Below are 23169 nucleotides of genomic sequence, written 5' to 3'. Positions count from 1 at the left end.
GATAGCTACGGGATAGCTACCCACAGTGCAACGCTTCAGAAATTGATGCTTGCCTCGGTACATGGGCGCACACCGCCGAATTAATGTGCTTAGTGTGGCCGTGTGCACTCGACTTTATACAATCTGTTTTACAAAACCGGTTTATGTAAAATTGGAATAATCCTGTAGTGTAGACATACCCTTTGTGTCCATCTAGGCTGCATCAGAGCCAGGGCAACAGAGAAGAAGTGAAAGATGCAGAAAGGGAAGGAGGCTGTGTAGGGGAGGAGGAAAAAGAGTCTGGAAGGCACCGTATAGTGGAAACTGTGGCTCGAGGTTATAATTGCAGAGGAAACATAATGTTCAGGCCTAGCAGCCAGCTACGAGAGAAAGAGAGAGCTGGTCAGGATCCAGAACATGGGAACAGTGAGTAATATTGGGATTGTTGGCATGTTTACAGCGTGTAGGTGGCAAAATCTTGCCCGTTTGCCAAAGCAAAGGCCTGTGTTTTTGGATGATGAATTAAAATGTAGTCACTATAGCTGTATGCCTACGCGATGAGTCTGTAAGGGTACACCCCCCCCACCCCCAAAAGACCCCCTCAATATAGGGACCCTTGGTCTGAGAAATAACGTTATGTTGTATTACTCTTAATGATAATTTTAAGTACTCATAGTATTCTCTATTAACTAATAGGCCTCCCCCTGTTTGAGGTTATCCTTGCCTGTCATATTGCCTGGGTCCTATATTCAAAAGCCAAACGGGCAGATAACATAATGCAGCTAATAAGGGGATAGCTTTGCTTTGAAAGCTCACGAGGTAGGACTTTCAGTCTCCCACTCTCCACTTTTGATAACATGCATGTCAGGGAGCAGTAATGCATGTTGATTTGTTTTAGGATTCTCCATTTTTTACTGTTTCACCAACTAGTCTGATGAGGAGAGGAGACTAGTGAATCCCCCTATACCCAGAATTCTGCTGCATCATAGAATGCTTGTTTTTTGATTGTATGTACAAAATGTTTTTACAGTATAAAAATGGGAGCACTATTACCAACCCCAAGTGTTCAAAAAACATGGGTCAGGCCCAAAAAATCATGAGGCTGACTTAAAATTCATGGGATTTAAAAAACAAAACAAAACAAAACATTGGGTTCATTTTATTTGCCGTCTGGTTTCTCGGCCTTGAGGGTGCAGTTGGGACATATTTTCAAGCATTACTTTGCAATCATGAGGATGAGAAACTTCCTTTTTTAAATGAAAGCTGAGATTCTCACCTAATCAGATACCTGCAGTATCTGGGGCTTTCAGAAAAACACCAACTATCACGAGACTTGGGATAAAACTGTAAACATCAGCAACTCTGTAGGAGTGAATGAAAGTAACAGGACAACAAGAATGTTATAAATATATCTGCAAAGATAAATAGCTTTGGGCAGCATGGAAAACAAGCTGGATCCTACCAATGACTCCCTGCAGGACTTTATTCTTAGATACTCCCTCCATTTTCCCCTTCAATCTCTTGACCTTCTCTCCCACACCCTGCTAGAAGCTGCTGCCACTTCTCTTGTGGCTCCACGCAGCAGGGAATCAACAGAGGGAACGGAGTCAGAAGGCAGATACGCTGTCTTTAGTAGTGGCAACTTAGTGGCCTCTGGTGGCCTAAAGGAACTATTACAGTTCCTTTGGATAACGAAGTTGGATGTGTGAGGGTCTGTGTAGGCTGCAGGAATGCGTGATGGGGCTGCCAAGTGTGTGACTATCATGTAAGATGAAGCACTGTTTATAATGCACAGGAGGAGTGAATTAGTTTCCTTCTCCTACTAACTGAGGATGCTTTTCAATCATTATCTTTCCCACCAGGATGTATTGAATTCTGTAGTTAAAACTGGCCATTGGGCAGCTGGCTAAATTTGCGGTGGGGTATCTGCGCTAAATTTTAACCCAGAAGAGACCTTTTAAAACTCTCCTGAAAATTATAGTTTGCTGACACGGCAAACGAGATTGTGCCACCATAACAACAATTCATTGCTACAAAACCAATGTATACTCTTAGTAACGCCATCCTATCTCCAAATGTGTGTAACCAGGGTAATTATACTTGAGTTTAATGTTCCTGGGATCCAAGTTACGTTAGCCTTATGCTAGTAATAGTGTTATAAAAATCATACACTGAAATGCTGGAAGCTGCAAAGAACATATAACTAAAATGAACAATGCTTGATACTGTAGAATTTAAAAACTCAGTTAATTTGATGCAAATAACCATCGTTTATAACGTTCTCAAAATAAGAAAAACGGGTAGTTAGAAACAGCCATGCTATTCAGCCATCCCCTTATATTATATTTATATTTCCATAGTTATCTAAAATTTTCCTCCATACTAACAGAACCAGATTCTGAAATTCACGGTTCATAGTGTTCACTGTTTTAATGGAAAGTATGGAGCTCCACAGGTTGGAGTGATTTGCTCAGGTCTTATTAAAGTTAATTTCTTTTTACTTCATTTTATCCTGGTCACTTCTTTTAGTTATAGGTAGTTAAATGTTAATTCTTTATAGGTTTAAATGTTTCAGAGGCATTTAGTCTGTACTATAAATCGGTGCTTTATTTTTTTTTTCAAATAAAACAAAAAGAAATCAGTTTTATTAAAATCTAAATATGACTACTGAACAGGCACAATAGCCAATCTTAATTATTTGCTTTAAAGGAAAACATTCCATCATCTGAAACATATGCTAAAGGTCTGTATTCACCATTTTATGAACTTGTACCTGCAGGGTGCTCAATGTTCTGGCCCCGATGTAAGCATTGTGTTTAATTGCTTTGCAAGATCAGGACCAGAGCACTCAGCACCTGGCTAGAGTGAGCCTTGTGTGACTGCGTAACCCCCATCAATGGTGTGAGTTCCTTCTGTTCTCAGTGGTTTGTCCTACTGTGTTTAATAGAATCGTAAATTTAGGAAAGCAGGGTTTTTTGGACCTAATCATCAGTAGACACGCATGCATGCACACGCTGACTTCCAGGGGAGTTGGAGCAGGTCTTTTATGATTGACTGACTCAATTATTGTTTCTTTTCTTCCTTTAGGCCCATAGCTGGCAACCTGGAATTAAAAATCCATACCGTGGTGTGGTGGTGTGGCCTGTTCCTGAAAACATTGAAATCACTGTGACACTTTTTAAGGTAGGTTTTTAATGTTTCATTTGAACTCATTTTGTAAGGTGTAAGATAATATTTCCTGAAAACTTACACGCACAAACGCCTTCTTTCATGGGGCCTGATCCTGCAGTTCTTGTCAAGTCATTCTCTGCATACCTACAAGTTCACAGTTTAAGTAAGAGAGAGAATTAAGACCCCTTGCAAACACTTAGCCATGTTCTTAACTTAGCAACACACTCAAATAGTCCCGTTGAACTCCTCAGGGCTGCTTGCGTCTATAAAATTAAGTACATGCTTATGTGCTTTCAGAATGTCAGTCTAATTTTCCATACAACTGAAATACAGAATAGTCAGTTTTGCCTAAAAACACTAAGTTGGTAGGAGTCGAAACAGTTTGTGTCTTGACTGTGGGCTGTATTGTTTGTTTTCCTCATTACATTTATTCTGAAACAGAATCTATCTCCAAATATTACTGCATTTCAAGTATGTTATAAAAATGTCACAGTGCTTGTTTAATTGCTGGAAAAGAAAACTACGTTGATGGGGGGAAAATATGAATAAGAGAGAATTTTAGGTCTTTGTGTGGTCTAATTAAAGAAATGCCATTTGATCTAGTATTTCAAAATGGTTTTATTACAGTGAATCTGTGTTCTTACCAGTTTTTGTACATTTAGTCCAAATTGGTATTTACACTGAGGCCCCTGTATGGTGCTTTGGCAGCAGGGCCAGCCCTCGATCAAATGGCGCCCCAGGAGAAGCATCTTTGGCGCCCCTCATCCGTTTGTTAAACTTTTCAATATCTTATTTTTTTATTGCATTTCATGACTTTGATGCATGATTTGCATGCGTGATTTATCCCTATCATATCCCTGTCATAAAAGATGGAAAATTTGCATGCTAGGGTCTGTAAATCTGTATTTATTCATGCCATATATAAACAAATAAAAAATAATTTCCTATAAGCTTATAGGAACTTTTTAATTTTAAGAATAACTGAAATGTACTAACATGAAGAAACTGAACGATTCACCAACATTGCGTGGACCAGTATTCAATAGTGTTATAGTAGGTGACAGCCTTAGAATATTAAGCCTAGTTCTTTAGTTCCAAAAGTCACTTTTCTTGCCTTTGCCCTCGCAAACTGAAGCACAACATCAAGGAGGTCCAAAGACTGGCGAGTGGCATTTTCAAGCCATTTTGACCATCATTGATTGAAGATATGTTTTAATAAGCCTGAGCTTCAAAAAGCTGCACTCACCATCCACAGTTGTGACTGGCAGCGTGAGCAGAATCCTCCAAGCTCTCCACACATTAGGAGAAGTGTCTTTCAGCTCTGCATCATGAATGTATTGTAGAACTTGGAGTGGAGAGTCCTTCCTCTGTCGCAAATGTGATGGATGTTGTCCAATTCGACACAGATGTCTTTATCATTGATGTCTGAACAGTCCCCATGTGTCAGCGTCCAGTGCAGGTCCGTATAATTGCTCAAGAGTGTCTTCCTGTCCGCCAGCAGCTTACTACGGGCATACAAAAACCCCAAGTCTTTTCGTGATGCTTCATTCGTCCAAACTTTGTTTCAATTGACACTGCTCAAGCGTCCATTGAAAATGAGCGAGCAAAAAAAAAAGTCTCAATTGAATTTTCTTCCAATCTTTCCATCACCTCATCTCTGCCTTTATAACCAAACTGTCTCTTCTTCCAATGAACGCGAATTTCCTTGAAGATGGGCTCAAACTCCTAAGTTTTCTGACCCCCTCCCTTTTTTTTTTTTTTTTTTTTTTTTTTTTTTTTTATGATCAAAGTACGCATCTTCAAATCCATTCTCTCTGTAGGCCACAATGAAATCAAGGCAGCTTCTCATTAAATTAGTAGTGTTTGTGATGTCCATTGACTGAGTTTCTAATGCAGTGCTTTCTGTGTTTACTTGGAACAGGATATTGTGCCAAATCATAATTTAGATGAGAAGTTTCAAGTCAGTGATTTGTTTTTCCAGACTTTGAACCTCATGTTGGATTCCGGCCTCAGCTTAACTTAACTGCACCAGTTCCATCAGGGCATTGTAAACCTCAGTCACTCAGCACCTTGCTGGCCTAATGCTGTCAGTGTGGCTCTGCCAGTGAGTGTCACTTAGTGGCTTCATGGTGAGATTTGTAGAATTGTCCATGAGGATCTTCCACCTGATAGTTTATGCTGAACACAGACATAGGGTATGGCTACACTGACAGTTTTGCAGCGCTGGTAGTTACAGCTGTGCTCGTACAGCTGTGTACAGCCAGCGCTGCAGTGTGTCCACACTTGCACCAGTTGCAGCGCTGTTGTGAGTGGTGCATTGTGGGCAGCTATCCCACAGAGCACCTCGTCCCATTTTGTCGCGGTGTTGGTGGAAGGGGGCGAAGGGTGGGGTCATTCCGCTTCCTGTTCCAACCACCCGTGGTGCATCACTTTCCTTTTCAGCCGTGGTGCCATTGTGAATCTGTCGCGTGATTTCAGAGAGAAATGGAGCCCGAGCTGCTGAGGACATTGCTGATGAATGTTGCCAGCACATCACGTCTGGCAGTGGAGCTATTCCTTATGCTCAAAGTGACAGTGAGAGCGATGATGAAATAGATTCGCCTGACGCGCCTGACACTAAATTGCTTGTGGCAGTAATGGACATGCTCAGCACCATGAACACCGCCTTTGGGCTCGGGAAACAAGCACTGAGTGGTGGGATCACATCGTCCTGTAAGTCTGGATGATGAGCAGTGGCTGCAGAACTTTAGGATGAGAAAAGCCACTTTCATGGACTGTGTGCTGAGCTCGCCCCAACCCTGCAGCGCAAGGACACGAGACTAAGAGCTGCCCTGTCCTGGAAAAGCGCGTGGCTATTGCAGTCTGGAAGCTGGCAACTCCAGACAGCTACCGATCAGTCACAAACCAGTTTGGAGTGGGAAAGTCGACCGTTGGAATAGTGGTGATGCAAGTTGCAGGCCATTAATCGCATCCTGCTAAGAAGAACCGTGACCCTGGGGAATGTGCAGGACATTGTGGATGGCTTTGCGCAAATGGGTTTCCCTAACTGTGGAGGGGCAATAGATGGAACGCATATTCCTATTCTGGCACCACCCACCTGGCTACCGAATACATTAATCAGAAGGGGTATTTCTATGGTTTCTCCAGGAGCTTGTGGATCACCGTGGGCGTTTCACTGACATTTACACAGGATGGCCTGGAAAGGTGCATGATGCACGCATCTTTCGGAACAGTGGCCTGTTCAGGAAGCTGCAGGCGGGACTTTTTCCAGACAGGAAAACACAGTGGGGGACGTCGAAATGCCCATTGTGATCCTTGGAGACCCTGCTTACCCGTTAAGCCTTGGCTCATGAAACCGTATACAGGGAAGCTTGACAGGAGCAAGGACCGGTTCAACTACAGGCTGAGCCGGTGCAGAATGACTGTGGAGAGTGCTTTTGGCCATTTAAAGGGGAGATGGAGAAGTCTCTATGGAAGCTAGACGTGGGGAAAGCAGCATCCAGCGATTATAACCGCGTGCTGTATCCTCCATAATATTTGTGAAGGGAAGGGTGAAACCTTCATTGATGAATGGACCTCGAGGTTCAACGCCTGCAGGCTGATTTGCACAGCAAAGAGCAGGGCTACTAAAGATGCCCAGCACAGTGCTTTAAGGATTAGGGATGCTTAAGGAGCACTTTGAGGCTGAAAGCCAACAGTAATGTTGGGTGCCTTCCACAGCAGTTTAGTGCAGTGCCCACAGCAGTTACCTGCAGTGGTTGCAATTATTGCAGTGCCTATTTTTCACTTGTGGTACAGTATGTTAACTTTCTGTATATAAAAACTGTTTTAAAACAATAAATCCTTTATTAAAAATACAGTACATAAAACAGGAAGGGAGGTATGGTGATGAGCAGTACAGTCACAGGTTTGAATATGTTCTTCCTGAGGGCTCTGCACTGCCTGCTGCACTTGAGGATTAATATGCTGCATGGTGATGGGGTTGAGTGCATAGGGTAAGGGTCGTAGTTATCAGGGCTGTGAGGTGAACCTGTTGGTGTTGGGGCAGGTGGTGGTGTAAGAACCAGGATGCTGGAGAAGGGTGTTTTGGGGAAACAGTGGGGCACAATGGGTGAGTTTTGGGATGGGTGAGGCAGCCATGGTAATGCTCTGCCTGCATGTCTACCATTGACTGCATGAGGTCTGTGTGGTGTTCCATGAGGCTTAGCAGCCGATCTGTGTTCTCTTGGCAGCTTCCTCCTTTTAAGGCTCTGTTTCTCCTCCACTCTTGTAACTTATTATTTTCTGTGGAATACACATTCATTACTGCTTTCAGCATGTCTTTCTTTGTTTTTTTTCTTAAGGTTCGCAGTCTTTCAGAAGTCTGCGCTGGTGGAGCATTACTTAAGGTCACTTTAAAAAACCAGAGATAAACTGTTAATACGAAGGCAGCATTGTTTTTAAGAGTATTTGTAGCATCATTTACACACACTGTGACCATAGCACAGACTGGACGCGCTGCTGATACAATTGACATGGTGAGTTTCGACACATGCTGCTCACAGGGAAGCGGGGGTCTGATTGGTTCTGCTACAGCGAAATAACACAGAGCCATCTTGCATACACAGCACACCTGGAAGGGAGGGGGAGGAATGATTGACTCTGGAAGCCATGGGGTTTCTGTGAGTTGTGGAAAGCTAAGATCAGCTACAGGGAAATACAGAGCCATCTTGCACATGCGGCTCACCTAGAAGGGGAAGGGGCGGGGGGGGGCTGCTTGTCTCTGCAATCCAGTGGGGTTTCTTGTGACTTGGGGAAAGCAGAGAGCAGCTACAGGGAAATAACACTGAACCTCCACCACATCTGCCACAGCAGGTACTCCTCAGAGCCATCTTGCACAAACGCGGCTCACCTGGGAAGGGGAAGGGGGGGGGGGCGCTTGTCTCAGCAACCATGGGGTTTCTGTGACTTGGGGAGAGCAGAGAGCAGCTACAGGGAAATAAAACTGAACCCTCCACCCACATCTGCCACAGCAGGTACTCCTCAGAGGCATCTTGCACACGCGGCTCACAGGGGAAGGGGAAGGGGGGCTGCTTGTCTCTGCAACCCATGGGGTTTCTGTGACTTGGGGAAGCAAAGAGCAGCTACAGGGAAATCAATGGGCTATTCCACATCTAGGCATGCTTGCAGGCAGCCATAGCCCCCTGCTCCCAAAACATTTCCATCCTTATAAAAGCTTCTTACCGGGAACAGGCTCCTTTGCTGGTTCCTCACTACCAAGCCCCGGGGGCTGCGACTGGCTTCTCTCATCCAAACACTGATGAGATCCGTGCAGCTCGGCAGTGCTCCATGCTGGGGCTCCGTTTGGGTGTGGAGGCATGGTCACTAGTTGATTGATTGACTGATTGCACTCCACGCCTGGGCTGAGCAAACAGGAAGGGGATTTTAAAATTCCCGGGACATTTAAAGGGCGGGTCACCTGAGCCCAGGGCAGTGGAGTGCTAAGCGTGACCAGAGAGGCTGAAAGGTATGCTGGGATAAGTCCTAATACCCTGGAGGCCAATAAAAGCGCTGGTGAGTGTCCACACCTGATGAGCAGCGCTGCATGAGGCTGTACTCCCGTAGCGGACCCAGGTGTACAACCAGCACTGCAGACAGGGAGTTGCAGCGCTGGCTGAGCTTTGTAAGTGTGGACACCGAGTAAGTTGCAGCGCTGTAACCCCCTCACCAGTGCTGCAACTTGCAAGTATAGCCAAGGCCATATATCCTTTGCAGTACTTTGAAGAGAGATACTGAATCTAAAGAAGATGACATTGCATCTGACACAACCAGGTTGAGGGAATGGCAGTCACAAGGCACGAATAAAGCTCTTGGATTCAGCGCAAGGATCCTTCATGGATGCCACTGTTTCTTCCCTTCATGTTTGTACCATTGTTGTAGCCTTGGCCGCAGCAATCCTGAAGGTTTATTTTATTCTCATTCAAAACATTCATAAACAGTTCTGTTAGACATTTTCCAGTATTGTCATCCACAGACCGGAAACAGATAGTATGTCTTTATTTGGATACAGCCATCCTCATTGTCATCAAATCTTACTGTAAATGACATCTTTTCACTGTGACTAATGTTAGGAGTGCAGTCTGTTATTACAGTGCAGTACTTTGCTTTGCCAAGCTGTATCAATATGCTATCAAGCACCTTCCTTGCCATAAGGTCAGTCATTTCATTCTGAATTGTTTTGCTCCATAGCTTCTTTATGAACTGCTCAATGTAGGTGCTCATGCATGACGTCATCGTATTTCCCAAGGAGCTCTACCAAACCAAGGTAATTACCGTTATGTTCAGTGAACAACTTATCTGAGGAGCCCTAGAGAGCCAAATTATTTTTGCAAGGAAGAGGGTAATTTGAGGTCAGATGCTCAAGCACATTCCTGCAATGCTGGGTTTTTACGTTAATAATGTGCTGGTTTTCTGCATCTGTGCATTTATTCTGCTTGAGTCTGGACTCGACCTCCATCCGTTTGGAGTGGGCTGTAAAATGGCTGGGCGACTTTTCATCTTGCTTCAGCGCATCATCTAACTTATGCCAGTAATTGTACCCAGATAGTGCAAGCAACGATTTGGCATTCTTGCCAAGTATTTTGCGACAAAACCAGAACACTTTGTCAGTTGGTTATGAGTGAACTAGCCAACGCCAATTCAGTTTCTCGAGCACTTATTCACAGTGTGACTTTGAGAAGAGTCGCTTCTGCTCACTTACTGGAAATGTCATATCCTTGATTTTGTCCAGTCCATTCAAAATTGTTTGTTTAATATTGTCAGAATTTAGGATCGCCAGCCATAAAGCAGGATCTGATGTAGCAATTTGTGGTGTGCAGCTTTTCTCACTGCTGTTTCTGTCGTCATGCGAAAGGGATTCTTCTTTATCGTTTCTCTCCTTTTCATGTAAACTAGATTTTTATTTGTCTTTACTCTCCTTTTTATGTGAGCCACAGTTTCCTTTACGCCACTAGGAAAATTGGACAAGTCTCCATTACTTTCCTCACATTTCCATTCCTTATCTTCAGGTAAATCTGTTAATTCTTTAGTAATAGGACTTCCATCATTTACGCTTTGCACCTCAATTTCTTCTACACTGGGAGGATTGCTACTGCCTAAAGCCCGGTCTATGTTGTGTTGTCTTCAGATATTTTCCCATCAAATTTGCTCTTTGCTGCAAGCTAGATTACGAAGTGAAAAGCTCAATTGCATACTGAGCTGCTAAAGGCTATTTTGGGGGGGCATCTTTTTAGGTTCACAATATCGCAGGTGGGCTCTCACTTCACTTTGTTCTTGTATTTCACTGACTAACTGGTAACACCCTGCCCCTTGTGTACGCATGAGGGCATGACTGACAACATTCTAGGAGGTTCAAGGAAAATGTAATTCTCAGAAAGTCTGGAAGGTTCCATGAAATTCTACAAAGGTCCAGAACATTCTAGGAGGTTAGTGAAATGTTTTACTTCAAACATTCTATTAACAGCAAAAATAGAACCCCAAGCCCGGCACCCCAGGTGATCGCCTGGTTCGCCTGCCCCTAATTCTGGCCCTGTCTGGCAATATAAAGTCATCATAAAGTGAGTGTAAATAACAGTTATACCCATTTCAATGCCCTCCTGCACTTCCAGAGTACTAATTGTATAAGTGAGAATCGCGACTTTTAAAATTCAGATATATTGACTTGATCCCTGTTACTTGACTTTTTTTTTTTTTTAAATCAGTAAGCAAATGTAATTAAACCTTGTCTTATGCCTAAGAGCGCTAAACATAAATTTTATGCCAAAGAAAACAGCACCCTTACTCCGGGGACAGTGTAATCCTGGTCTCACCTGCCAGGAAGGAGAGGGCATAGTCATTCTCCTCCTCTTCCCTGTCCCTCCCCTGCCTCCATTATTTTCACAATTATGGTCTGGGAACAAGGGCTGCTTTTTCCTAAGAACTCATGAAGAAAGTGACTTTTAAACTTCGATGTGTTTTTGGCCTGTCTCGGTTAGCATTGTAGCACTAAAAATCAACTGATCCATTTTTAAAGCTGTTTTAGTTTAACTTTCCATACTTTTTATTTCTTTCTGGACCCACCCCCAAGAAGAAAATTACATATGAGTTAAAAAATTGTATCCGATAAACACCATAAAATATGTTTTAAAACAGATAAGGTACAGGCCCTTGAAAATGGGGAAAAAATCTTTAATCTCTTCTATAGTAGTAGAAAGAGAACTTAGGTAAGTGGTAGTGCTGTATGCTGCCATGTGGGAGTTTAGCATTTGATTCCCAATCTCTCTTACTCTGGGGGTACGATCGATTTTTCGGGGATTGATGTATCGCGTCTCATCTAGAGGCAATATATCAATCCCCGAACACGCTCCCGTCGACTCCAGAACTCCACTGGAGCAAGCGGCGGTAGCGGAGTCAACATGGGGAGCTGCGGACGTCGATCCCGCGCCGTGAGGACCCGACGTAAATCCATCTAAGATACTTCGACTTCAGCTACACTATTCACGTAGCTGAAGTTGCGTATCTTAGATTGATACGCCCCCACAGTGTAGACCAGCCCTGGGCTAGGATAGTCAGGAAGTGCTGCAGAGGAATCACACTTACCCCATGGGTTGGCTGGCTGGTGGAGAAGTGAAAAAGGAAGTGCCTAATGTCACACAGTAACAATCCTTCTGGACAGTTAGAGTGGATTAATTGATTTGGAAGGCAGTCATGTTTATCTGGTCCTTAACCAGAAGGATGGAGGCTATAACACTTGAAGTCCTAAGGATCAAAAAACTATTGGCTGTCTTAACAGCTCTTTAGTGGAAGTGAAAGATTCACTAAAAAAGAACTCAGTGTGAAGGGAGAGTCTGTATAGATTTAATACTTGGCATGAGTATATTCAGTGTGGCCCTGTCTTATAACAAACAGCAATTGTTTGTGTTGATTAAAGTATTAAGATTACAGGCAAACTGCTGGCTTTATATCCATGTTGGCAAAGTATATTGTCTGAGCATGTTGCTCTTACGAGCTTTATAAGAATCAGAGATAATGTACTAACACAATGCTGCTGTTTGTTAAGCGGTGATCTGAAACAGTAGTGCAGGAATAGAACAGACTCCAAAATAGACAGCCATGTGTTTTGGGAAATGATACGCAGGGTAGTGGCTCTGAATTTGAAGTGGCTGTTGAAATGTGTTACTGGTAGGATTAGTAGAGAAGTCTAGGCTTCAAGTACTGATGAGAATGTTAAGAATATCCTCTTCAGTAGTCACCAGTGTATACTTGAGAACTTACACGTAAAGTGTATGTGATTAGTCGAGACATGACATTTTGTTGTCTAAAAGTCTCTATTTTGTACTATTAGCTTGTTTCCTACATTATGTTTGTATTTCACACACATGCACAGCTGTTATCGAAAAGGAGATACCTCTTCCTTCCCACTCCCATTTCAAAAGATACTCATCAAATTAATTTTTGGATTGATGATGAAGCTTTATCATGTTCTGAGCCGTTTAATGGAAATATGATACTGAAATATAAATTCATCAACCTTTCGCAACTGTTTCTAGTTCCTGTCCTGCTAGCTAATTTAAATAAAAATTTCTTTCTGTTCTGTAAGATGGCCTTCTTTCTTTAGCATACTCTACAATTCTATCTCAGTTATGTTTTGAAATTGTCAACCAAAATGGGAAGAAAGAAGTATTGTAAAATAATAAATCCATTTTGTTTACCTTTGTGATTTGTAATGCTTTTGTAGAACGGGAGATGCTTCTTGGCTTATGTTTTTATCATATTTCTGTGGTTTCACCTTAGAAGTTCTTTTTTAGGGTCACTATGTAATACAGGTTAAACTTATTTTAAATCACTTCCATATATATTCAATGTCATGTAAGGCACATGCGCAAGAGCTGTATGAGTATACTATTTATGAAGAACTGTGAGGGTTTAAGCCACAATATCACTATTCCTAGGCTTAAGAACCAAAATAATACTTTGGTGGAAAAACTACTTTCTTTCTGGTTAGGAATAGACTTCATTCCTATCATGGTGGTATTTTTTTCTTTTTTTGGTCAGCGGTACGTATGGTTTATCATACAGATATAGGGTCTCAGGCCTTGTCGAAACTACCAAGTTTTGTCACGAAAAATTGCCTTTTGGCAGCAAAACAGCAAGAGCGTACACACTACAATGGGACTTTTGTCGTGAAAAACAGCCAGTTTTGGCAATAAAAAACTTCCACCCCCTAGGAGAGACTTTGGTCTTTCCGCCTCCCTTTATTGTCGACAAAGAGCCAATATAGACACTGCTGATTGTTTTATCGACAGGACTGGCTTCCCCCAGTATCTCACAGTGCCTGGCCTGATTGCTCTGCTCAGTGTTTTGATCTCTGCTGCCCTGCAGGCATGTGTCCTTCTCCTTTCAAAGTTCCGGGAAGTACTGCTCCAGTTTGGGGAACGAACAAACAAAGAGCAAATCATTGGAATGCTTCTGTTCTGCCGGGCACTAGGACCACAGCAGCAGGCAGACTGCTGCTGCAGGGGAGGAGGACAGACTACTGTGATGCTTTGTCATTCCTCAGCTCGGAGCACTCACAGAGCTGCTCCTGATGCTGCTCTCTGCAGCTGAAGGGGCTGTGGGAGAACTTGGGAGAGAAGTTCTGAATGGGAAGATTTTTCAAAGGCAGAAGTGGGGGTGGGCAGAGGCGTTACACCTGTCTTGCCTTTGTCTTATAATAATTAAAATAGTATGTGGAGATGTACCTAGCTCATAGAGCTGGAAGGGACTCTGAAAGGTCATTGAGTCCAGCCCCCTGCCTTCACTAGCAGGACGAAGTACTGATTTTTGCCCCAGATCCCTAAGTGGCCCCCTCAAGGACTGAATTTACAACCCTGGGTTTAGCAGGCCAATGCTCAAACCACTGAGCTATCTCTCCCTCACTGCAGACAATTCAGAGTACAGCTCTTAACACTTTGACTCAAGTGCTACCATCTGATTTCACAGGCCAAACACAAGCTGTTTCTACCCAGCTCACTGGAAGGGAGGCTTTAGTATAAGGTGATCATGTTACAATGTAGTAATGGATGGTGTGCGCTCGGAGTGGGTGTAAGGTGGCCTACGTTAAACTTAAGCTTGATTTAAAAACACTGAATTGGGAGCTGTTTTAGAGCTCCACATTTGTATTTTAAATTTAAGATGATATGGTAAGTTGCAGTCAGGATCTTCTGAAGTCAGGGGGTAAGTCAGGAGGAGAAGTGTGAAGTAGCCTCATGACAAAGACAGCAGGACAAGTGTGAATGACTGTGTGGGTAATCTATAGCTGTTGGCTGCTGAAGCTAAAGCCTATAATGTTAATTTTTCAAATGGGACGATGCTGAGGGGGAAATATATTTGTTGCTCTCGCCATCTCTGTTCCCTTTTGCCCTCTCCAATGCATGTATTGGGCACAAGAGTTCTCTCTTTTTATTACACGGTGCACCAGCTAAAAAAAGTGCATGCATCTGGGAACTAAATGCCTAATAAAAAAGGATTATCCCTCTCATTTAAGTCTTTTAAATTCTTCTTAGGCCATTTTCTCCTTAGCAGAAAGACTCAATTTGCTGATGAAAATATGGCTTTAGATAAACAGTGTCCCAAGCAAGAGACTAATCCATGTTCACAAAGCCCTCTCTTCCTCGTATGCTTTGTGCACCCCATGATGTAGAGTTGTGTTTATCTTTAAATTTGGGAGAAACATGCACCTTCTGAACCTGCTCTCATACTGTAATAGTCCATTTAACTGGTTTAATTTTTTTTTTGGTTTGAATTCCTCTCTCTCCTATCCTTGAGAGTGGAAATTATGGTGATGCCAATAGCCTGTATTAACTATATATAGTATAAGTTGAAACCATTCTTTAGGCTGATATATAGTGTTGCACAGAATAATGGAATTATGCAAGGACACCGTGAAACCACAGTACTTCTGGCACCTCCCATCTCTTCACTGTAAATAATCCTAGTAGATATGCTTCAGCAGCACCCAGAAAGGTTCATAATGGGAGAAAGCTTCACTTACGAGACAAGGAAATCCCTTTCTCCTCACACCCTTTTCACTTTGAAGAAGGATGCTAAATTACTTGCTGAATATAGGGAGAAAACTGAAACCTGCTTTCGGATTCTTTGTAAGGCCAAGTGGAATTTTAATTATTGGATTGTTTCATAATCAGTCATAATTTAAACCAGTTTTTACAGTCATCTTAATAAGAGCTGTTATTAACAGTTGTAGAGGCATGTTTTGCTTGGTTTTTAAATACTCCTAGTATGAGCAAACAGTGCTTATCGTAAAACTGTTAAGTTTATAAGCACTGTCGTTTATTGGTGGTATGCTTTTTTCCACCTTCATTAATTGTGATGTAATATTTCAATACTGAGGAGTAACAGAATATCTTTAATCATTTTACATTAATTGTTAGACTGTAAAGTTATAGAGAGACCCGTCAGTGTTGAGTTTAGGCCAGCCTCTTTCTCCTCCTCATGTCAGACCCAAATGCAGATTTTGAAAAGTATGTGTTAACTATAATTAAACAAAATACAATAATCTAATCTGTATAATGATGCCCCACAGCATCATTCTGGAGTTATTTGATAATGTCTTCACTGCTTTACAATACGTGTTCAAAGCCCTGTACAAGCCTTAACTAATTAACTCTCCCAGCAACCTTATGAGGTATATATTATCCCCTTTTTACAGAAGGGGAAACCAAACAAAGAGGTTATCTGACTTTCCAACAGGAATACAGTCAATGATGGAGCTGGAGTTAAAGTTTAGTACTAGTTCCTTTCCCCCGAACTTGTGTTTATTCCTCTAGCTCTCAATTCCACATTTCATCCATGTTCAGCAAAGGACTTAAACTCATGTTTAACTTAAAACATGTATTGAAGCCCCACTGGAACTTAAAGTTAAGCACGTGTTCAGTTAAGTGCTTTGCTGAATAGGTATGCACATGCTCAGATTCTTTTTTGAATTAGAGGCCCTAGATCCCAGTTCTTTCAAAACTGGTTCAGGCTTTATGTCCACACTAAAGTTGTACCAAGTTAACTGGATCTGTTAAAACCTGATTTACTTAAATCAGTGCAGCCCTCTTGTGTGGACTCTCTCAAATAGGTTTGTATCACTTTGATTTCGCTTACCGACTTAATCTAATATAAGGTACTCTTAAACACCCACACAGGGGTTGCAGCAAAATAAAATCAATTTCTAAACTGATGTAGTTAAATTGATATAATGCATATGTGTGAAGAAGGTCAGAATGCTCCTTCAATATCCATGCACATCTAGGGTGAAAATGAGTTTTTATTTTATAAAACAAACGTAGAATGATTCCATGTGAATACTGAAACAAAGATATGTATCAGTGCTCTGGATGAAGAGGTTGGTCTGTTACTCCAGAATGGTAAAAATGTTGAAGCTTGCCATGGAACAATAATCATCCACCAGACTCTCCTGATTGCGAGAGCTCTGGAAAAAGAGGATAAATTTCATTTGGGTACATAAGAGTTAGTTACTAACTGTAATATTAAGAATTCACAGTGACATATACACAGTGGCCAAAAGTATATTTGCTTTTAAAGTGTTGCTGCTTGAAGAGAATTAGCAGTAGCAACTTCATCTGAAGGCTGTAGCTCAGAGAACTTTAAAGCAGTAGTTCCCTTTTAAACTTAGTCCTGAAATACTATGTGTGTCAGTTCTGTGGTGAAACCCATGGAGCCATTACTGCCAGGTAAGGAACAAGAAGGGATAGAATAGAGAGGTATGTGCTGGAGAAGAGAGTAAAGTTTGGAGAAAACCGTTCATACAAAGCAGCAATGAAATAAGTACCCACAACATTACCAATCAAACCAAACTTTTTATAGGGACTTCAATAACTGTTTCCCCAAGGGAGACTTCCTTCAGTCTGCTGCACTTATTTAATGTGATTCTCTGGTAAAGGTTAAGGATTGCACTTTGAATGCCGAATGTATTTGTATCAATTTAGAAGAGAACAGTGGCTTGTCTTGACACAATGGTGATCTTCAGTGGTAGAGAAAATGGCAGTCTAGACCTTTTAATGTGTTAGTTGTAAGACCCATAAAGTCAAGACTTGACAAGTGTACTTGACTATTGTGATCAGTAAGGTTTTCTGGGGTTGTGAGGGGTTAATGCTATAAAGGTCTGCAAAATCTAACCTTTTAAAAATATTTTTTTCTGATCCATATAATTGAGAAGAAAGCAAGCTGAGTGTGAACTGAGTCTAAACCAGTGCAATGATATCTCCTAAGTGCCTCTGATGCAGCTGAAAGCTTTCCCAGGACTCAGCAGAATGAAAACTGGGACAGATTTTCTAGGCTATTTGAGATCTCGTTCTTGTAAGCAGCAGTAAAACTGACAAGTTTTGGGACAGTTTTTAAATCTTCTGCAACTTAGAAAAGCTATGCATAAATACAGAGGCAGAAGGAGGACCAATGGTTGGAGACTGTATGGAGTAGCATAATTGAACACTCAGGGCAAAATCAAACAAGTGCTTGCACCAATTTAACTGTCAGTGTGGGGCATTGTGGGGCACTGACAGCTGGAGCTTGGGCTCCAGTGCAGGGCTTGGGCTGTCAGCCTCAGGGGGCAGGGCTCTGGCTGTCCACTTCCAGGGACTGACAGCCAGAAGAGTCTGAAAGGCAGTAACAGACAATGTAAGTGTCTGCATTGACACTGCATCAAACTAATGACATTAACCTAAGCACTACACCTCTTGTGGAGGTGGTGTTATCAAGGGTTGGCGAGTTTTGATCAATCTATCAGGGATCGATGTATGACCCGATAAATTGATCCCCAAACGCACTCCCCATCGACTCTGGAACTTCACCAGAGCGAGAGGCGGAAGCGGAGTTGACGGGAGAACGGCAGCTGTCAATCCCGCGCCGCGAGGAAGCGAAGTAAGTCAATCTAAGTCCAACTAAGATATGTCAACTTCAGCTGCGCTATTCTCGTAGCTGAAGTTGCGTATCTTAGATTGATTTCCCCCCTCAGTGTAGACCAGGCCCAAGTCAGCGTAGTGGGCAACTTACGTCGGTGGAAGCTTCATTTTAGTGTAGATGCTATTGTTAGGTTGACTGGTAGTATAGACCAGGCCACATCCTCCAACAGCTCGAATAAAAGGGAGTAAGAAAGGATGTGCTGAGGTGAACTCGAAATGGCTGCTGGTTGGAGAAGTTGCTGCCTAGCTATTGTTCTCTCTCTTGCTGTTTCCTCCTACCACTGCAAATATGGAGATTACTCTGAAGGCCTACAAAATTTAATGGAGACTGCTAACCTTTCTCTAGGAACCCTCCCACTGATTCTACAGCAGGATCTAATTCTCTGTTAAATTCTGTGTTGAATGAGTGAGCTCTGAGCAACAGAGCGCAAAGTGATAAGTCTGCTACATAAGGATCTACTGCTGCAGTTTCCCTTTCTCTTGCTCAGGAGGGATGTAGCTTCCATGACAGTTGGAAACAGGGGCACTGGAATGGGGGGTCGGGGTGGGGGTGGAGAGGGGAAGGACATTTCCTGAGCCTGTCACCTTGCACTGCCAGGGACTGTTCTGGCAGAAAGGCTGATGTACCACAGCACTCTAATGACTCCGTGAGGGAATAACCGTTCCACTTCTGAACTATTAGCCAGGGCTGAGAAAGATGGTGTCCCAAACCAGGATCCTTGGGCTGAACTCTTGTTAGAATCCTATCCTTTCCCCAACAAGTCGTGGAGAGGCTTGGCTTCTCATGTGCATATTGCTCTTGGACATTGGGTGGCATCTTTCGTAGTAACCCTCTAGCTATTAGGTATCTAGAAAGTTTTTTGAGATTTATGTGTAATGGAGTTAAGAGTGTGTGTTGGTAGGAATGTGATAAGGTGAGGAGAGAGAGAGAGATGAGAGAAATTAGAAAAGAAGAGTGAGGGAGACAAGGTTATCTCTTGAGGTTAACCTCAGGACACTGTTCTTTACATTTATAAATAAGTTCTTGTAAAAGAAGAAGAGCACCTTACAGAAGTTTATGTGAAATTTGACAGTCTTTCAGTCCATTTATCTAAGAGCTTGTAATTCCCATTTCAAGATGCAACCATAATGAATATTGGGCAAAGAATGTAATTGTTTGTCTAGGGCATGTTGATAAACAAAACTAAAAAGTAAACAAAACTAAAAACCTGTGTGTTGTAGACTTCTGTGCTGGGGCTAGAGTGAACAGGTATTGGGCTCAAAGGAACATTAAGCCAGTTTAATGTCAACTTTACCTGTGTGCCTCGGTTTTCAGGATTTAAGCATCATTTGCCTTTAAGCACGTATGTAATTTATTCCCCTTAGACCAGTGGGTCTCGAACTTTTTTATTGGTGACCCTTTTCACACAGCAAGCCTCTGAGTGTGACCCCCCCTAGTAAATTAAACACATTTTAAAATATATTTTAACACCATTATAAATGCTGGAGGCAAAGAGGGCTTTAGGGTCAAGGCTGACAGCTCGTGATCCCCCTGCATGTAATAACCTCACAACCCCCGAGGGGTCCCGACCCCCAGTTAGAGAACCTCTGCCTTAGACAGCTTTGGTTGTATTTATTCATTATGTATGTTCTATTGAGACACATTGATAGACACCTCTACCCCGATATAATGCAACCTGATATAACATGAATTTGAATATAACGCGGTAAAGCAGCACTTCTGGGGGTGGGGCTGCGCACTCCGGCGGATCAAAGCAAGTTTGATATAATGCAGTTTCACCTATAACACAGTAAGATTTTTTGGCTCTCAAGGACAGCATTATATTGGGGTAGAGGTGTAGTTAGGGTGAGTCAAGGTTTTACAAGTTGCTATGGGCATTTGAGCCCAGCTGCTGGATTTTACAGGAAAAACTTCTCTTCCAACACCACATTTTGAATCAACTGTGTCATAACCCGGTTACAAACAGGTGATAAGTTGTAGTGTGCTTTCTGGGTCCTTCACAAGTATGGTAAGAATATGTGCATTGTGATACGTCCGCTGGATGGGCTTCAGTAGACTAAAAATCTTAGATGTTACTATACCTGGGCTAAAGTGATTTTCTTTATAACTATTATTTAGCCAGTTGCTTTTTTCCCCCCAATCTTGGTAAAACATGCCCTCTTCACCGAGGACTCCTTACGTACTAGATTTGAAGCACCAAAGTTCAGCCACTTGAGTTTTGTGCAAGGCAATGGTTGGGGAGTGAGGAGAGGAAGTAAGATTTTATTTTGAAAGTGGGAGAGAGATTTTTTTCTTCCAGTGTAAACCCAAAACAGATGAAAGCATTTGCTCACCTTTTAGCAGAGACCAAGCACTGAAAATGTCAATCCCAAAGGACAGCGTGTCCGAGCATGTGGAAATGAAAATGAAATGGAAACTGTATTACAACCATAAATGTAGATGTACCTATTGATGACTACTACAACAAAGTTATTGAGTAACTAGGAAGTGACAATACATATACTGCAGTGGAATTCTAAATAAATCATTATAGCAACAAGAATGAAGCTAGAATAGTTTGTTATCTCATCAGAACCCTGAGGTGTATGTGCAGAGCGGTCTCTTGGGTATGGCAAATGGGGGTGACCACTCTGGGCCCCACGCTTGGGGGATCCCCACAGGCCTGTGCGATTGGCCGGTACAGTCAGTCCCAGAAGTGAAAGGTCAGTCCCAGAAGTGACAGCTTCGTCACTTCCGTCTCGGGTCCTGCATCCCCCTAGGGACAGCCCTGTGTATGTTTATAGATTAATTCAGAGTTTTCCCAATTTTTCTTATTTAAGGGATATTAAAGATTAGTAACACGCATTTTTAATTAAAACGTACATAAAGTATGTAATCTGCTTTAAAGATGAAATGTACAGCATGTGTACTAAATGGGGATCATTTTATGCCTTCTGGCATTTTTATTTTTGTTAGACTTTGTTAGAAAAATACAAAAAAGGAAAACTGTAGTTTGATTTTAACTGTTTGACTTAGATCATTTTATTTTTTAAAATACATTTATATTAATTATATGAAAAAGTGCTTACACAATACTTTAGCAGTATGTGAGAACTGTATGCCTAAATCAATAAGTAACCTTTGCGATATAAAACTGTACTGAATCCATATCCATAAGAAACCAGAAATACACTATCATAAGGTTTGATTCTGTAGGCATTACAGGTTTGATCTAGCATCAATTAAAGTCAATGGAAAGGCTTCAGTTTCCTTCAAACGGCCTTCGACCAGATCCTACATGAACAAAAATACTGTTGTTTTGATTGCAAGATTGTGCCCTGATTTTGAGTGGTAGAGGTATAAGCTCACACAGAAAATAAAGACATCCCCTCCTCCAAGAAAAAGGCTAGACAGAATATTAAAGATATTAGTCACTTATTTTGTCAGGCAGTAGGATATTAAAATAGGAATAATTAATGATCTCTTTATGCTGTTTCCACACTATATCAAAGAGTGTTTTTTTTAAACAAGGTAATAATTCTAGGATAAATCATTAAAATGACAAGTATTAATAGCTGGATGGTGGAAAATGATTTATGTGCTGTTGATATGAGGTATAGTAAATCAGCCAAGTCATCGTACAATTGCATTAATTTTGTTTATGTACAGTAGTCCTACAAAGTTGATTAGAATGATGTACTTGTTATTACATGATCTTATAATTACAAGTACCTTAATTTCAGCATGCAGCTATCCAGGGATACACCTTGTATGTGTATCATAAATCATAACTTATGGCTAATGGTTCTCTCTTTTCTTAAATAAATTAAAGTTGTATTGGATGATTTGTAACTAGTTGCTGGCAACATTTGTTTTGATTTTTTGTACTCGAAATGCACCCAAAAGTAACAGATGTCAAATATATTTTAAAACACACATTTTACTCCTTTGACCTTTTGTAGCCATTAAATATACCCCCATTACATCAGTTAGCAAGCAATCAAACTGATATTTCACAAGTGGCATTGAAGCTTTTGCTGTATTTATTCATTGTGTGCTATTGAGACACATTAATAGAATTCCTCTAAGGTGAGTTCTTGTCTAGCTAAGGTGCCAAGGACTCTGCAGGAAATTGAGCCCACCCTGCTGGATTTTGCAGGAAGGACTGCTCTTTAACTGTCTCCATAGCATAGTATTTATAATATGTGTAATATGACACTTCCAGAGAAACAATATCACAATGGAGGAATCACAATCACTATATAACTGCACAATCACTTTCACAAAAGAGGAATTATTTAACAGAGTAAGTATTCTGACTTCTTGAGCGGAAATCACTAAGTATTGCTTTTCTCCTGTTATTCGTAAGCTAGTTATTTACAAGGTCATTCATCATATTCATTTTAGAGAGATACTTCATCAAGGGATCTCTCAAATCCATTTGTAATGAAGATAAAATACTGTTACACAGTGCTTCCTTAATGATTCTATATTGAACTTGAACAAAATGAAAAATTAAGAAAATCATGGATGGTTAGGAAGAGAATAGTTTAAAGTGAGTTGAGAAGGAAGGACAATACAGTTTTGTAGCGGGCTTGAAAGAAAAGAGATGGTATGGATTAGGGTAAAGAAAGTAGAAGCAAAATCTCTGTTCAATTCTATGCTTCAATTTACAGTGATCGAATAAAATTGCTTTAATAGAATAAAATTGTAGAAGGGATTCAGATAAGAGAAACCAAAATGATTAAAGGGCTAAGGGACTGAATTTATGCGTAACGTAGTCAAATGATGACTATGGGGATATGACATCCACCTACAAGTATTTGAAAGAGGTAAACACGGAGGTGGCAAAAGAATAATTGAATGGTTCAAGGGCTATAAGTAGGGATAATAGGATGAAATTGAGGAATGGAAAAAGCCTAAGTGTCAGGGAAAAATCCTAAAACTGAGTTCTGTTATTATGAGAAACAATCTCCCAAGGGAAATGGTATAATTTAGCTGTGTTAGAGATTTTTAAAACTAGATTGGACAAAGTACTGCCGTAGAACATTTCTGTAG

General features: G+C 41.5%; 1 protein-coding gene across 12 annotated transcripts in view; it reads left to right on the top strand.

The window, feature by feature from the left end:
- Positions 1–23169, top strand: part of EHBP1 (EH domain binding protein 1) — a 337395-nt gene that overhangs the window by 80700 nt on the left and 233526 nt on the right. For all 12 annotated transcript variants that reach the window (XM_032763268.2, XM_032763265.2, XM_032763264.2 and 9 more), the window contains exon 4: positions 3067–3162. In XM_032763268.2, coding sequence (XP_032619159.1) covers positions 3067–3162 — 96 coding nt within the window. The remainder of the gene's footprint in view (positions 1–3066; positions 3163–23169) is intronic.

The sequence above is a fragment of the Chelonoidis abingdonii genome, chromosome 3 (assembly GCF_003597395.2).
Source record: "Chelonoidis abingdonii isolate Lonesome George chromosome 3, CheloAbing_2.0, whole genome shotgun sequence".
Classification (NCBI taxonomy): Eukaryota; Metazoa; Chordata; order Testudines; family Testudinidae; genus Chelonoidis; species Chelonoidis abingdonii.
Note: the sequence above shows the minus strand (reverse complement) of the source record. Positions and strands in the feature narration are given on the sequence as shown.